Below are 15,479 nucleotides of genomic sequence, written 5' to 3' on the forward strand. Positions count from 1 at the left end.
GGGTTAGTTGTCCAGAATGCTTCTTAGTATAGCATAAGAGAATGAAAAACGAGTGGCACAGAGCTGGTGAAATTCTTTTGCTAATGGGCAGGTGTTTTACTGGAATAAAAGTATTTTACAATGCTAAATACTGGTTGACAGAATACATGTTCTTTGGGAGTCACACCAACATAATTATATGTTATGAATGTGATGCAAATTGTATAGGGTGGGACTTTCTCCTTTTGTGCACAACTTCCAGAAGAGTCACTCAAAAAAGAAAATCTTTCACTTTGTCATTTTTTTCAACAGTTATAGCACATCCGAAGTTGTCCAAGAGCTTTAGCCCAGCTGAAACAAGGCTCTGATGCAACTGGCCCCGCTGGTAAAAGTAAGACAAAAAACCACTTTGTCCTAGAGGCCCTCCTTACTGCCTGTGACATTCTGAACTAGAAACATACCTGTCATTAATAACATTATATAGTTCTCTTCCATTTAAACACAGGTCAAACGAGCATCTTAAAACGAGGCTGTAATGACTGACTGCAGCACAAAATCAAAACATTTGGTAGATTTAAAATCTCCTTCTGCAGGGATCCTGTGGGATATTGGCACAATGAGCTTTTTGTTTGCAGCTGACTACAGTACTTTTTAGTTTGTTTGCTTTATTTAACCCTCGGAGGCAGGCTGCCTCCCTGCAGTACCCGGAGCCTTTTGAAGGGCTTCACATTTAATAATGTTACTCTTTCTATGAGGACGCAGTTATGGATTTGCTCAGGTCAGAGCTTTTTGATTCACTGACCAATAAGGAGAGGAAAAGAGAGGGCTTTGTTTTTGCCAGAATTAAAACTTCTGTTTGGTTTTGCTTTGTTTTTATGTGGCTACCTAGCACTGACAACTGGAGGGCCAGCACTGTGAATTCAGGGCGTAACGTTGTAGTGCCAAAGGGAAGAAAAACGAAATGGAGTCTCTGGACAGTATTAAAAGCAGCAATATGCCCCATTACTCTCCCAGTGACAGACAATCTGGCCACAGACACTAGCCAGCTCTTTATTACTGTGCTAATCTTATGTAATGGGAGTGAGCTCACTGCCCTACAAAGCATTAATTATCAACAGCATTTTCCAAAGGATATGAATAACACCCCTTGTGAGATGGAGGCCCACGGCACAACCCCAAGTAGCTATATATGTGCTTAATCCATAACATGAATAGCTCCAAAGGACTCCTTCACCAGTGTGCCAGCTCACAAGGGTCCTTAACAGTGAAATGCCAGCAATCAAAACACAATGCAGAAGCTGCCAAGAACAACACCAGATTTTTTCTGTGTGGATGGGTGTGCTTTACAGCTGTAAAGGTTACTATTCACAGAGCTAAGTGAATTATTTAAATTCAATTTCCCTAAGATATATTCAAGTGTCACACTGTGTTCACTCTTTCCTAGATCAAGCCAATTGTTAAATATCTCCACTGATATGTCAAGTTTTGTTACTTCTTAGTTTGCATTACATGAAATTCAAGACATGCAAGGACTGAGGTAGTTATGGCCAAACTGTTATTCTCCTACAGTCCTATGACTGTTAGGGCCTTACCTCCTTCTGTATCACCACGACTTTCCAAATGTTATTTGTTTTTGTTGTTTCAACATTAAAATGTATTTGAAATAAATTTATCCATGATTGAACACAGCAGAATTGTTCACTATCACAGAAATGTAAGAAAAAAAATCTACAGAAAGTGCAAGAAATAATTTTGATTCTGTAAACTTTTATGTAAATAAACTCTCATACATGTATTTTGATTCCCTTGTAAATTACGAATACTAACGGCACATAACCACAATATGAAAAAAGAAGAGCATAGCAAACAAAACATGCTCTGTAATATTCTATTATTTCCTTCTGCCTCTTCCACCTGCCAATGCAATCATATCTGACATGTCCTGAGCAGAAATTTGCTGGATTTTGAGGAAGAAATGAACAATAAAGCCCTAGGAATAGTGGGGTGCTGTAAGTGCTCTGAGTTTGCCTCAGTGCCATCACCTTTGAGGTTATATGTCTGAAAGCTGGGTTCTAGGCAGACAAGCCTAGGTAGTCCTAGTTTTCCATCTCAGTGGCCCAGATGGTCCTGTGTGCCACCAGTGTTCCAAATCTGCAGCCATGGCCACTAACTTTCTGCGACCACTGTGGTGGAAGCTGAACTTGCAGCACAAGCCTAGGTCTTGGATTCCTGAAAGAACATGCCACCGAAAACCTAAAGGCCCTTTCTTAGTTGACTGGCAAAATTCTTATCCATTGATTCATTATTGAGAATCCATATCAGAGAATCTAAGCTTTCTAATACTACTAGAATAATGATAAAGAAGAACTCATCACTCTCTCTAGTCCTGTTACAGCATTTGAGCACTCATCTCATATGATCGTATAAGAAGGCTATGCAGAAAGAAAAAACCAACAGTATTTTGGGAGCATATGGAGTTAAAATAGCACCAAGAATTAATGCCAATGCTGGATATGACTATGAAGCTCACAAAAAGTAGCTAATGTGTATGTGTGTATTCAAGAGCACATAGATGGAAATGATGCACAGAGCATTTGGACATTCTGGTTTTCGATAAGGAATTCATGTATAAGCTTTTGTCCAGTGGTCATAAATAACAGTGGCTGGCATTTAGTTTCAGTTTAAAAACTCTAGAAAAACTCTTTATGTCAGGGGAATACCCAACAGATTTGGCAAATTTTCTACTAAATTAGCAGTCTTGAATAGAATTCTGGAACTGGGCTACCAAAATAAAGAACAGCCAAATTACAGATGCACTCTGATATACATAAGTTTTAATAGATGCAACAATGTCTGCTCAGAAATTCCTAATAGAATATGAGTTTTTAAGAAATAATGCTTATTTTTAAGATTGCAAACTAATACTATCATGACTTTTTCATCTGCAAATACATAAATGGTGTAGATTTCTGAACTACAGAATTGAAATTCACTGGAATTGTAGGTCATCATCAGGGAATTACATTTAATGCATACTGCTGATTATGTCATTATTTCTATTAATTAACAGGGAAGTAACAAATCACTAGCAATGGAAAACAGCAATATCAAAGTTAAACCACCCTCAGAGGGTGTCTGTTGTTGTTAGCAAGGTATGAAAAGCTACATTAAGAAATTCAGAATTAACTTATCTAGCATGAATGAGGCTTGATGCTGCAGCCCATCTTTTGTTACAAAAAGTACATGGGGAGAGTTAAGAGAAAGTGATGAAAAAAAGCTCCTCCACTCACATCCTGCAAGGTTATGTGGCTCAAAGGACGAATGGGCACATTGGTTTGACCAAGGAGACACCAAGCAACTAATTGCACAAGAAAACATCATTTTCCTACTTTTTTCCCCATACTGTCACCTCCCACTCATGGTAATTTCCCATGAAATGGCTCATTTGTAAGACATTTTAGAGAACTTTAAATCTTTGGCTATTTACATGAAATGGCAATAAGTGAAGCCTGCTCTGTTCCAGGTGTCTGTCTACATAGGCTGCAGCCACACAGAATGCAGTAAAGTACACATGTGTAATTGTGTGCATACGTGAGCATGTGCACATGAGTAACCTGAAGTCCAGAAGCTTCCCTCTTTAAAATTTTATGTATGGACAGATAATTGATTAAATGCCTCCTGAACCACCTAAGGATGGCTGCTTCCCCAGCCTTGCTGCACAATTGCCATGCAGACTAGGACAGTCTCCAAGAACACCTGGGAGGCTCCTTCTTGCATTCTCAAAGATCCAGCCAATGCAAGAGTCTGTATGCCATTCCTTCATAAAAAAGAAAAAAATGCATTCTGCTCTGTATATGTGAGGAAGAGAGGTGAATTTCTATATGTCATAATGTAAGAGCCGAAGTAAGACACTTAAGTAATGGTCTTAGACAAAAAGTCTAAGAGTTCTTCTGTATGGAAACTCTCAGAGTACATAATGTAAAATAATAAATAAGATTTTAGAACTACATCACAGAATATTAACTATCCCAAAACAAGATGGTGCACTGGTTATTGTTTGCTTGAATGCATATTTAGTGACTACATGTTTTCATGCAGCTTCTCTCAGTTCTGGTGGGAACTTTATAGGCCACCACAAAAAGCTGAGTGAATGATTTAATTTTAAAGGCATCTTACCAGTGGGCTACCATCAGTCCAGCGGAAATCACGCTCAAACATCTTGTCATTGAGGCCAATCCACTGGTAGTCATGCCCAATACCTAGTGGGAAAAGAACCAGGATATTTTTATTAACTTTCCCATAAATGGCAGAGATTTCATCAAAGAAAATTAAAAGAATTTGCTCAGAATGAATCAGACATCCTGTTCTTAAGATTCTTCTAATACCTATGCAAACAACTATTTGCAGGCTTTTTTTCTGCCTTTTTTTTTTTTTTTTAAATTATTTTATTTTCAGATGTCTATGAAAAAAGCAAATTCTCATCTAACAATTTTAAACAATCTCGCCTCTCCTCTCCTAACTACATCCCCCAAAGAAAACAGATTTGTTTCCTATCAGAGCACATACCAGGAAACAACACTGAAAAAGACTCATGTGTTTAAGTCTACATTTTTCAAGTTTTATTTAGGCTGTAGACTGTGACCAACGTCCAGACTGCGCAGCATTAGGACACAGGATCCTTTATGCCTACCTAATATGGTGGCATTCATGTTATTTGAACAAGAAATATAGAGCCACCAGAAAAAAAAAAAGAAAAAAAAAAAGAAAAAAAAAGAAGTTTCATTATTTTCAATACCAAATATGTATCATTTTCTTTGTAAGAACTCATAACAGTAGAGATACGGACATCACACAGCAGAAGTAAACACCAGGAAAACAAAGTGCATCATTTCAAACACTCAAAGTGCATTTTAACATGGAAATGCAAACTCTGAATGAAAAGGAGGATAAGTTGTGAACCCTGCACTTGTTCAGAGAGATTGTAACAGTACATACGATTCACGAAGACTTGTTCCTCATGGGATAAAATGCTTGTCAGGTGGGCTCCTTGCAGGCGGCATTCTCTTTCAGCTGTATCCCAGGTACGTCGGTGGGCAAAGTATTTGTAGCACTGTCCTTGGAACTTGTGCCAACCATAATCACAAGTCTCTGTGTCTGTGACAAATAAACAAACCACAGTTCTGATAATGGGCATGAAAAATAGATATGTTTCACATGGACGGATTTTTCACAAGGAGAAGATGAAGATATCCACTGCCTGTAGAGTGGTATGAACACAAGCAATGAGCACTCATCCTTGAGTACTAATTAAATTTTCTAGTTGTTTTGTCTATCCACTTCAATGTAAGCTGCAAGTATATTACTTATGTAAGAAATATACCCATAACTGGTAACTGTGACCTGCTGATCTAGTTATGCTGTTCCCAGGGAATTCCACAAGGACATTTTTACTCCATTATGCAGGGTGAATGAAATGCCTTTATGTTATACTGCAGTTAGTCTATATACCATCTGAACATTCTGAGTCTTTATGTGAGGACTAGGATTTTTATTTGCAAGTTTTGTGAATGACTGCACTGAATTACCTTGGTCTGGAAGAAACTGATAATGGAAAATAATCTTAAAGGAAAGTTCTTATTATTGTTCAGTCCACAGATGCAAAGTTGCAGTATTATCTTTCTGATTTTACCTTTCCAAATCCTTCACAAAAACCCATCTTCCTGGAGAAACTATCAATTAATGAGCTTTAGGCATCGGTTTCAAAAGAAGGCTATAAAGCTGAAATACAAACTAATGTACACTGCCAGTGCTCATATGAGCAATAGTGCTGATAGGAATATGTAATAGACAGAAGTTCATACCAGCCAGTATTTCCTTTTATATAAAGAGAAATAAACATGAGCCTCTGAAGAGTAACAATCTGTCAATTTGATATTGTTTTGTCAAGGTTAGGCAAATGCAATCAGAATAGATGGTAAGGAACAAGATTTCCATCCCAAGTCTGCTTCTGCACCAGCACTGTAGGAATAACAGTCATAAATCAGGATTTATAAGATACACAATAACAAATACGATGCCTGGGTTAGTCTGATCTGTGCTTGATAATGGGAAGAACCTGTTATCGAGAGAGCTTTAGAGAGGAATGGAAAAACTTCAGAGGAATCTCAGGAGTATTCTGAGTGGTGGTGGATAAAGTGCCCCTAAAAGGACACTTCAGCACAAGGTTATGACATGTTCTGACTACAGCTGGTTCCAGCAAACTCAGCACATGCTGCTCACTCTGAAGAGTCTCAGTTGCATGACGATAAAGAACAGGAACATCTCCAAAGAGGAATATGCAACTTCCCACAAAGTTTTGTATCAATTACCAGCAAAGCTTTATCTGAAAGCAACCATCTTGCCTTTCCACTGGTATATATGCATTGTGGGTATGAATCTGACCTCTTATTTTCAGTAAGTCAATATACATAATTGTTAATAAAGTGCTCTGGCCTAAAGGACCCTTTGCACTTTTTCAGGACAAAGACGAATACTACAAAATATGCCAATGACATATGTCTTTACTTAACTATTATTTAACTATTTAAATTTATTTATTTAAATTTATTTATTTATTTAAAATTATTTACTATTTAACTATTATTTAACTATTACTTTTTTCAGGTCTAAGCTGCTACCAGATGAGAGTCAGTTCTGGAAAAAATAAATTCACAACAGAAGGCTGATTGTTAATTCACAGAAGGAAGAAGCTGCTCACATCCTGAAGCATTAATGTGTCAATTTTCTGGAAGTTTTGTTGCTTTTTTTAATCCTCTGAGATAAAAACTAAACTTTAAAATATATGAATGGATATGTGCAAACATATCACTACAAAGGCTTTCCCTGTCAGCTCTTGGCAACATTCATAGCAAAGCAGTTATTGTCGTAGGAGTCTCATATCAAAATCTTGTTTTAAGTCATTAGTAGAGACATGGATATGAATATGAAGGCATAACACAACTTACACTGTTATCTCTTTTCTATTTTCAACAAGTTAAGCTGCAGAAAGCTGCCTGTGCTTTGACTAATACCAGACATGAAAAAGGAATGTAATCTATACTACCAGCTTGTTAGTTTTTGGTGTTTTCTGCTTTGCATTCTGTAGGAGGTGCAGGCTGTAATCTCTGGGATCTATGCCATTTCAAAGTTTAGTCTGCCTTTGGCTCCCTTGAACATTTGTTTAACTGCGCAATGCTGACTAACAGTGCTGTGTTCTCTCTGAAGGCACTTCAGTTTTTATTATTCATCTTGTTCGGGGACAACCTTGTCCCACAGGAAAGAAGCCAGATAACAACAAGGCAGTGTTGCATATTGAGAACATTGTGGTTGGAGAGCAGATCTGGTCTGTGCTAGTCTGGCTTTGGCATAGGAGGAGCTGCACAATTTGAGAGTTCTGCAGAAAGGTTGAACGGGAGCTAAAGAGTCTTGAAACAGAAGAACTAAAAGGTGAGGCTGAAAGAATGAGATGTAAATGGCCTGAGCATAAATTACAGGTTCCAGAAATTCTCTAAAGGCACTGGACAGCTAACTGAAATACACATACACAGAGCTGACATGCAGGCACCCATGCTGCCCAGACAGCTCCTCCCTCCTATACCAAATGATATGTTTGTTTTCTAAGAACAGCTGAATAACTTCTCCTGCACCTGCTTGTAGCCCAAAACTATTGAAACAAAAGAGACAGGAGTGAAGTCTGAAAAATAAACAGAGTGAAAATGAATTAAGAGATGATAAATCAGGAGGCTGGAGGATGAAAATGTGAACCAGCAAATAAAACTGCGCAGACTGTTTCATCTCTATTATAGAGAACTGAAACAATGCCTTTTAAAGCCTTCCACAAACTAGGAAAGTCTAATTGAAGGTGGTTGTAACCTTCCGACCCAGTCACCTGTGATAGCAGAGTAGGTGGGAGAAACTGCTGAATACAATACTCCACGTTCATTGTATACTTATCCTGGGACATAATCACAGCTTTCTGTAATATGCTTACTCTGGAATATGACGGAAAGACCGACAAATTGCGTGCTAAATTTATGATATTTTAAAAGTTGCCTGAGTAAGCCTTAGGATTTATTACAACTTACAGGCATTTCCAGTGATGTGTGCAAGGAGACACCTACATAGCTTCTGCTCTTTGTAACTGCGATTGTATACATATAAACAACATCTCTAAAGACTGTACTACGAAAAAGAATATTTCTCTGCCAATTCAATACATAGACAGGCATGATAAATACATTTTCAACAGCTGAGATACACTCTGACAGTACGCCCCTTGTCTTTAAATCAATTCCATAAGAGGCATAAAACTAAAACAGGTACTAGAACATAAAGAGAGTCTTACTCAGCTGTGAAATTGATCTGTGACTGTCAGCTTTAAAGTATCTAACAAACGTGTCGGGCCCATTAGCTTACAGGTTTTGAAGAACAACCATTTCTAAATCTTCAAAATAGTCCCCTCTCAGCTGCAAGACATCAGCTAGAGACCATTGGTTTTCAGATAATATCTCTGCACTGAGCCTCTCTCAAATATGTCCATCCCAGCATACCAAGTTCTGGGGACAAAGCGAGTCAAACGAAACAGAGGTAATGACAAGCATTTCATAAAGAACTTATGTATGAATAATGTTATTTAAAACAACAACAACAAAACATTGCTCCTGATACAATTATAAAGAAAAGCTGTTTTGCTTTCAGAACCTGGAACACAGACCAGCTGGCTATATTATCCCAAAGAGGCATGTCCAGCAATAAACACACAGGCACCAATCCAGCACACAGGGACGAACATGCAGCTGCCTTTGGTAAACAGGCTTAGTTAGGTGCACCTGCAGAGGTCCTGCAGTGGAGAAAACCAGACTTTGAGTCTGTGTGCAAGACACCCAGCTCATCTCCCCTCCTCCTTCTTCAGCCATGGAGTATGCGAAGCAACACTATGGGCAGTGGAACTGGGAGGCTCTGAGCTGTGACCTCATTTATGCAGATGCTGGAAGTTCTCAGAAGGGCTTTCCACAGAAAGATGCCAAGGCAATGACCACTGGCTCCCCTGGGATAAGGCTCATACCGAAGTCTACTTCAGTCTGCAGTCATCCTTTGAAAAACCTTTTCTGGATATTTCTGCATTTAGGAAATGACATGCAAATGTCAGCAAATGGCATGCTGTGCTTTGAAAACATGCATGTGATGGAAAAACAGAGTATTTTCTAGCAGAGGTCCTCCACTCCACTTTGATCTAGTCTGATTCAGAAGTAATGCTGGCGTGCTGACCTACAAATCTAGTTTAAAAAGGAAACACCCTCAGTTGCTCTATTTCTAACATCAGACAACTTTAGCTCTCTTCAGGAAGAAGTTCCCGGGCTCAGATTGTCTTCTGAACCGCGTCCACCTGGCAAGAAAAATGTCTGTCAGAGAGCCAGTTACAGCTCACTGGTTCTCAGAACTGATTTCCTTCACCCTGGGTTAGATCACCCTGAAGGCTCCTCAGCTTCCACCACCTGCTGGAGCTCCTGGGTTTGTCCCCCAGTTTCCTAATGATGGCACATACTTAATACTGTGGGGGAACGGGCTGGGCTCTACGTTAACTTGGAAGTCTGTTACCCTAAAAAAGTCTAATTCCGAATTTCATTTTCAGAAGCAATGTGCATTCACTGCTTCCTCTCACTTTTGTGAATAATCAGCACCATGTCTAAGAAAACCTTCAACTTCACTTTTTCTGGGGCTCTCTAAAATGAATAGTATATACTGCAGAAAAATAGGAGAAAGCAATGAAATATAATCTTAGTGTGCTCAACTCCACCTTTCCTGTGGCATTGAGGTACATATTCTGTTGTTCTGGCTGGTCTTTAAATCTAGTGAGGTCAGGACTGGTGCCTTGAAATAAAGCATGCTTGCCAGACAACTGTGTCTCAATTGCCAACACAGTTTTATTTTGTCTGGTGGAGTGGAAATTTGGCACTGAACACTTTTCCCAAGTCTCAAACCACTGCAGGACTTTAAGCAGAGGAAATTTAAATTCCAAAGCTCAGTGAGCAGGACTCTGGTTCTGATTGACAAACTAGGAAATGTTCCCATTAACCACCTAAAATGCACTCTCAGGTTGGTCATAAAAAGCAGCTGAAAGCTACCACGGTACTCAGAGCCAGTCACTACTACGGATTTGCTGAAATTAAAGGCAGGAGGAGGGGAGCAAAAACACTTATTTCTTTTGTTGTGAGAATACTGACAACTTGCAATTTTTAAGAGCAAATTCAGAACTCCTTTCAAATCACTACTGAAAAAACTAAACAGTGAAAAGCACTGGAGCAAGTCAGCTTCAAGAGATTTAATCCTAAGAAAAATTTGTACAGGTTGAGCTAGGAGAGTTTTCAAACTGCCTTCCATTCACTGAAGATGAGAAACAAGCCTGAAAATAGAAAGCATATTGAAGGCTTCAGACACAACATTAATTACACAAACCCAAGGGCCCAGTTCATTCATTTGTGAATGAAACTACTCAGCTGAAAAAAAAGAAAAAAGATATTTTTATAAGCATCAGAAAGTAAATTTTAAGGTCCCATTTCTTTTTCCTATGGAGATGACTTCGTTAATTTTACTGACAGATTTTGCTACCCCTTTTGCACTCCTATCTCTGCACACTAAGTATCTTGCAGCATAAATATTTGTCATAAATACAGCAGCATGTCTTGCAGGCAATACTCTAACAGCTACAAGAACTCAGATGTTTGATCTCATTTCAATTGTCCCATTCAGAAAATCTTTTAAAACTTACTTGGAACTGTGGTCCTGAAACATACTTGTCCTAAAATAACACCAAATTAATCAATCTAGAAAAGTCTGGGATGAAGTTCTCAAGGTTATGGTCCCCAGAGAACTGATATTTATATACTCAGTATACTGAGTGGGATATTTCCTACTTTCCAGTGACAGTTGTTCAAAGTGATGTGTTCTGATGTCTTTCACACTATATGTAATTACTTTAAAACAAAAGTTCAGAAGGCAGTAAAACTTGTTCCACTCATTATCCCGAAGGCATCTCTACAGTCATGAAATAACCTGATTTTGTGTCTGCAAGCCAATTTGAACAGGATGTGCTTCCCTTTAAGCCCAGTTTCAGTTAATATTCAGTACAGCAATAGTATGAATTTTGATTGGTTAAGCATGTGGACAATGCTCGTCTCTCACCACCTGAGAAAGATGGTGTAGATGTAACGCTAAACAGTCCACAGCTACAAATCATGGGAGTCTAACATGCTCAAATTTTGTTCAGACTAAAAAATGTAAACTCATCGCTACGATTTATTCATAAATTTTAATAATTTCTTCAATCCTTTATCTTCTAGAGGAAGCTAGCTTTATCTGGCTACTCTGGAAAAGTATTTAAATGGGAACAGGTAGGTGTACAAAGTTGGAAGTGTCTTAGCTATCCGCTGGTGTCATTCATCTCTAAAAGAAGTTGTATTTTCCTCCATTGTTTGGAAAACAATAACAACAAATAACAACAACAACAAAAAACACAAAACAGACATTCTACTCTTCATAATGAAGATAGATATGTAACATAACAATGTAAGAGTAAATGAAAAAGGATGAGAGTATAAACTTCAGAGTCGGACAAGAAGAAATAACCATAAGCGTGGCTTCTGGCACTTAAATTCACTTTAGTTCTCATGGAAAAGACGACAGCATTTTTCCTTTTTCACAGCCACATACACACGGCCTAAGTAGTTCTAGATTTGAAAGTATATCTTACCTTGCTCACAGAGAGCACCAATATAACTTGGTAGACACAGGCAAGTAAAGGTATTGAGGCCATCTATACATGTGGCTCCATTGCGGCATGGGTTAGACTGGCATTCATCAACATCTAGAACATAATGATAAAAATGTTTTCATAATTCACCCAGCTATCAGAAGGGAAATGTTCTTCAGCCTAACTCATAATTATTACTAGGACCAGTTCACACCAGAAAAAAAAATGATGTACTGCAAAAGGTCCAAGAGAGTGGTTTTATTTGCATGACAGCTGATTTCATATACATTTCCTTTCTCTTCATCCAGAAATCAAGCAGCAGTTTCCTCATGAAATACGACTTTACCAATTCACAAAGACCTGCACTCCTGCTTTAATTTCTAAATCTTCAGCGCTGCATTATGCAGCTGAGAAAGAAGTCATCTTGCACAGCAGGACTGTTATCAGTAGAGAACTTTTACTTGCATTTATGACCATCACACAAAAAATTCTCATCAAGTACAAATATCTACACAAATCTCGGATGGAATGAACAAAAAAATATAATCTCTGATCTCTGGCTGGTAACCACAGGATTCCTCAAGAAAGAGAAAGATCTAAGATGCGGCATCTAACATGTGACTTTTAGCAACAACAACCCACTAATGAACTACATTTTCACCAGTGCAAGCTAGCAAAAACACTGGCTAACTATTTTTTTAATCATCTGTCTTCCTGCAGAAAAATAAATGAAACCGCAATAGTACTTAAAAATGTTCTGCACTGATATCAATTTTTGGTTGAGTTTTTTTTCTCTCCAGTATGGGGTAAGTGGAATTCATTTTAGCAGTATTGCATAAGGGTTTTTTCTTTCATATTCAGTTGGTGACAAACAAACCCATGGTATTGATTAAGGAATTAAACTGAAAGCTTTTCCAAAGACTAAACTTATGTAAAAGTTATATACAAAATAGCCAAACTGTTAGCTTCATCTTAATTTGGCCTGCTGGTTTGAAAGGAAAAACTGTTTATGCTGAACTGGATGGGTGAGTTTCTCAAAACCCACATTCATAGCACAGAAATCCAGGTGTCACAAGCAGCTTGAAGAGATCCCCTGCTAGAAGAGTTACTAAAATACCAGAAATGCATCTGATAACAGTCATACTTATAATTTTCTTGAAAAAAATACCAGCTAACATTCAGTGGTTACATTTGGGTCTAGGCTATTTTACCACTCTTAAATATAGCTACACAATGCTTTTAAGAAATTATCCTGAATAAATTGACTTGATGTATTTATGAATTCATTACTTGGCTTCTAGGTAATTCAGTTATAATTCCCTTACATTTGTGTGTGCACATGATTGTGCACTCTACAGGCAGAGAGAAAATGGGACAGCGGGCCTATTATCATTCTCTTCTTAAGAAAGGCTTTAGTGCAGAGTGTTTTCACATATCCATGTTTTCTTCAACTTAAAAAAAACCACAATCTACTTTCGCAAATCTCATGTATGAAAACTTTATACTTGAATTAATTTGCAGACAATCCAGTAACTAAATGAAATCAACTTACCTAATTCACACTGCTCACCATTGAAACCTGGCAAACATGTACAGATGTAAAATGAACCACGTGGATAGCAGGTACCACCATTAAGGCAAGGATTACTTTTGCATGGATCTTGTCCTGTTAAGCAGAAAAATAAAGTTTACTCTGTGGACTCAAAGAGCTGATTTTTTTTTTTGAAGTTTTGGAAAAATAATTCTTACTTCTTTTTTTGCATTGATATCGCAAGACCTACAGTTGTTATAGAAACTATAATAACAAGATAGAATATTAAGGTATTTTTGTAAAATAGTAAAGCTATTTTCAGGCATCACTATTTATAACTTTAAAAATTACATGGCATTTACTATGAACCAACATAACTGATTTTTCAGAATCTGTACTACATTTGGCAGTCACAATATTCTACTGAAGATTTAGTCAGCATGACACGACAATTAATTATAGCTGAAAATAGTTAAACATAAGCAAAATGAATGGAAAATGCTTTTGCTTTTTTGGAATGGGGTTAGTTTATGTAGAATGACTGGGTACACAGAACATATATCTCTTGAATATACTGGCTGGCTGTTGATGTTTCATTTCACTATATTCAAACAATCAGTGCCCACAGATTCTTATTTCTTCGAAAGTGTTTTCATTCATGCACATTCCTCACCTTTCCTTAAACCACACTTCAAAAACACAAATAAAGGTACTGAGTACATTCGTAGCCGAACTAAACATTAAGATAAAAGCTTACCTGCTGTGAAATCCTCAGGTTTTATGGGAGTTATCATTTAAATAGCTTTTTCTTGCAGAGATGACTTGTAGTGAAGTGTACTTCAATTGAGTTTAAATACCTAGGTATTTGCAATTGATTTAATGCCTAGGAGCAACCATTCACACAAAAATTCACTAGACAACCATTTCTATACATCCACTTCTCACGGTTCGAGGAAAATCATGGAGACAGCCCTTCTGGGATGTAAGAATAAAGGCCTAGCTTACAAAATGCGTTTTGTAACCTAAACTGATTTAAAGACAAGAGAAAACTTTATGTTTTGGTTACATTTTCCCAAAGTGCTTTGGCTATTCTTCACAAAATAAAAGATAACATCTGCTTTACCCTTTCAAGTAAAACTTTTACAGAAGTGGTCTTCTTAAGGTACCAAATTCTCTATCTACTCACTGGAGGTAACTAAACTCTGTTTAAAGCTTCCAGGAGAAAATCCTGCCTTCATAAGCCTGGGCATGTAAGTGGGTGGATTCTTGCTTTAGAGGTTTTTGAAAGAATCTAATAGTCTTAAAATAGAGGTTTCTTTTAGGACTGCTTATATCTAAATCCAAAAAGCAGACCAATGTTAAGCACCTATTTTTACTGTGCATGTGTTCTCCTACCGATATTTTTCTAGTAAACATGTTCGAATTTTATAAATTTAGCTACCTGGATTATCTGAAGATATATAATAGAAAGCTATGTGATTTTAAACTTGCTTCGTTCTTTCTTCAGCTATAACTAGATAAATTAAATTGAAGTTATACTCATCATAAAGATTCGATCTACACCATCTTTGTACTTGATTAAATGGTGCCTAATAACCATTAATATTAGCCAAAATATTGTAGCAAATTATGCCTAACAAGATTTATAATTTATGAAAGACAGATGATGTATCAACCAGGTAAGCTATGGATAAACTGAATTCACAAAGTCTCAGTTTTTTCTTGGAAAATTACCTTGTAGATTAAGAAAACATATTTTTAATAAAAAATTCCAGTGTTTAAATTGCACGCTAGATCTGCTCTGCAATGTGTTATTAAAAAATACTACCTGTAAACCAGCTGTATAAGTGCTATCATCATGCCAACACAAAACAGCTTCCAGATAAAACTGGATAAAATAACTGCTTCTTCATAGAAAACTGGAAAATTGAATAATCACAGTTGAATTCTCTACCACAGTCATCCTGACTTTTAGAACTTGCTGGGCATCTCAAGTCTGATCCAGAGCTCCATGATGCAAACACTCACTGAGCTTGAGTTTCGGTCTCCCATCCTCTTTCATTTTGTCACAGTAGGGTTTACAATCATGCTGATTTCAAAGCTTGAGGTTCTGTTGTATTTCATACAGTGCTTTGATTTCCATACCTCTTATCAGAATTAAGACATTCATTTACAAATATC

At 37.4% G+C, this 15,479-nt stretch overlaps 1 protein-coding gene across 4 annotated transcripts in view; it reads right to left on the bottom strand.

Moving 5' to 3' along the window:
• LOC107306522 (versican core protein) overlaps positions 1 to 15,479 on the bottom strand; it is a 100,349-nt gene that overhangs the window by 8,995 nt on the left and 75,875 nt on the right. For all 4 annotated transcript variants that reach the window (XM_032441292.2, XM_032441291.2, XM_015849762.3 and 1 more), the window contains exons 9-12: positions 13,320 to 13,433; positions 11,768 to 11,881; positions 4,975 to 5,133; positions 4,156 to 4,238 (exon numbers count right to left, since the gene is read on the bottom strand). In XM_032441292.2, coding sequence (XP_032297183.2) covers positions 4,156 to 4,238; positions 4,975 to 5,133; positions 11,768 to 11,881; positions 13,320 to 13,433 — 470 coding nt within the window. The remainder of the gene's footprint in view (positions 1 to 4,155; positions 4,239 to 4,974; positions 5,134 to 11,767; positions 11,882 to 13,319; positions 13,434 to 15,479) is intronic.

Source organism: Coturnix japonica, chromosome Z, assembly GCF_054131305.1.
Source record: "Coturnix japonica strain WE chromosome Z, WE-NBRP24, whole genome shotgun sequence".
NCBI classification, from domain to species: Eukaryota; Metazoa; Chordata; class Aves; order Galliformes; family Phasianidae; genus Coturnix; species Coturnix japonica.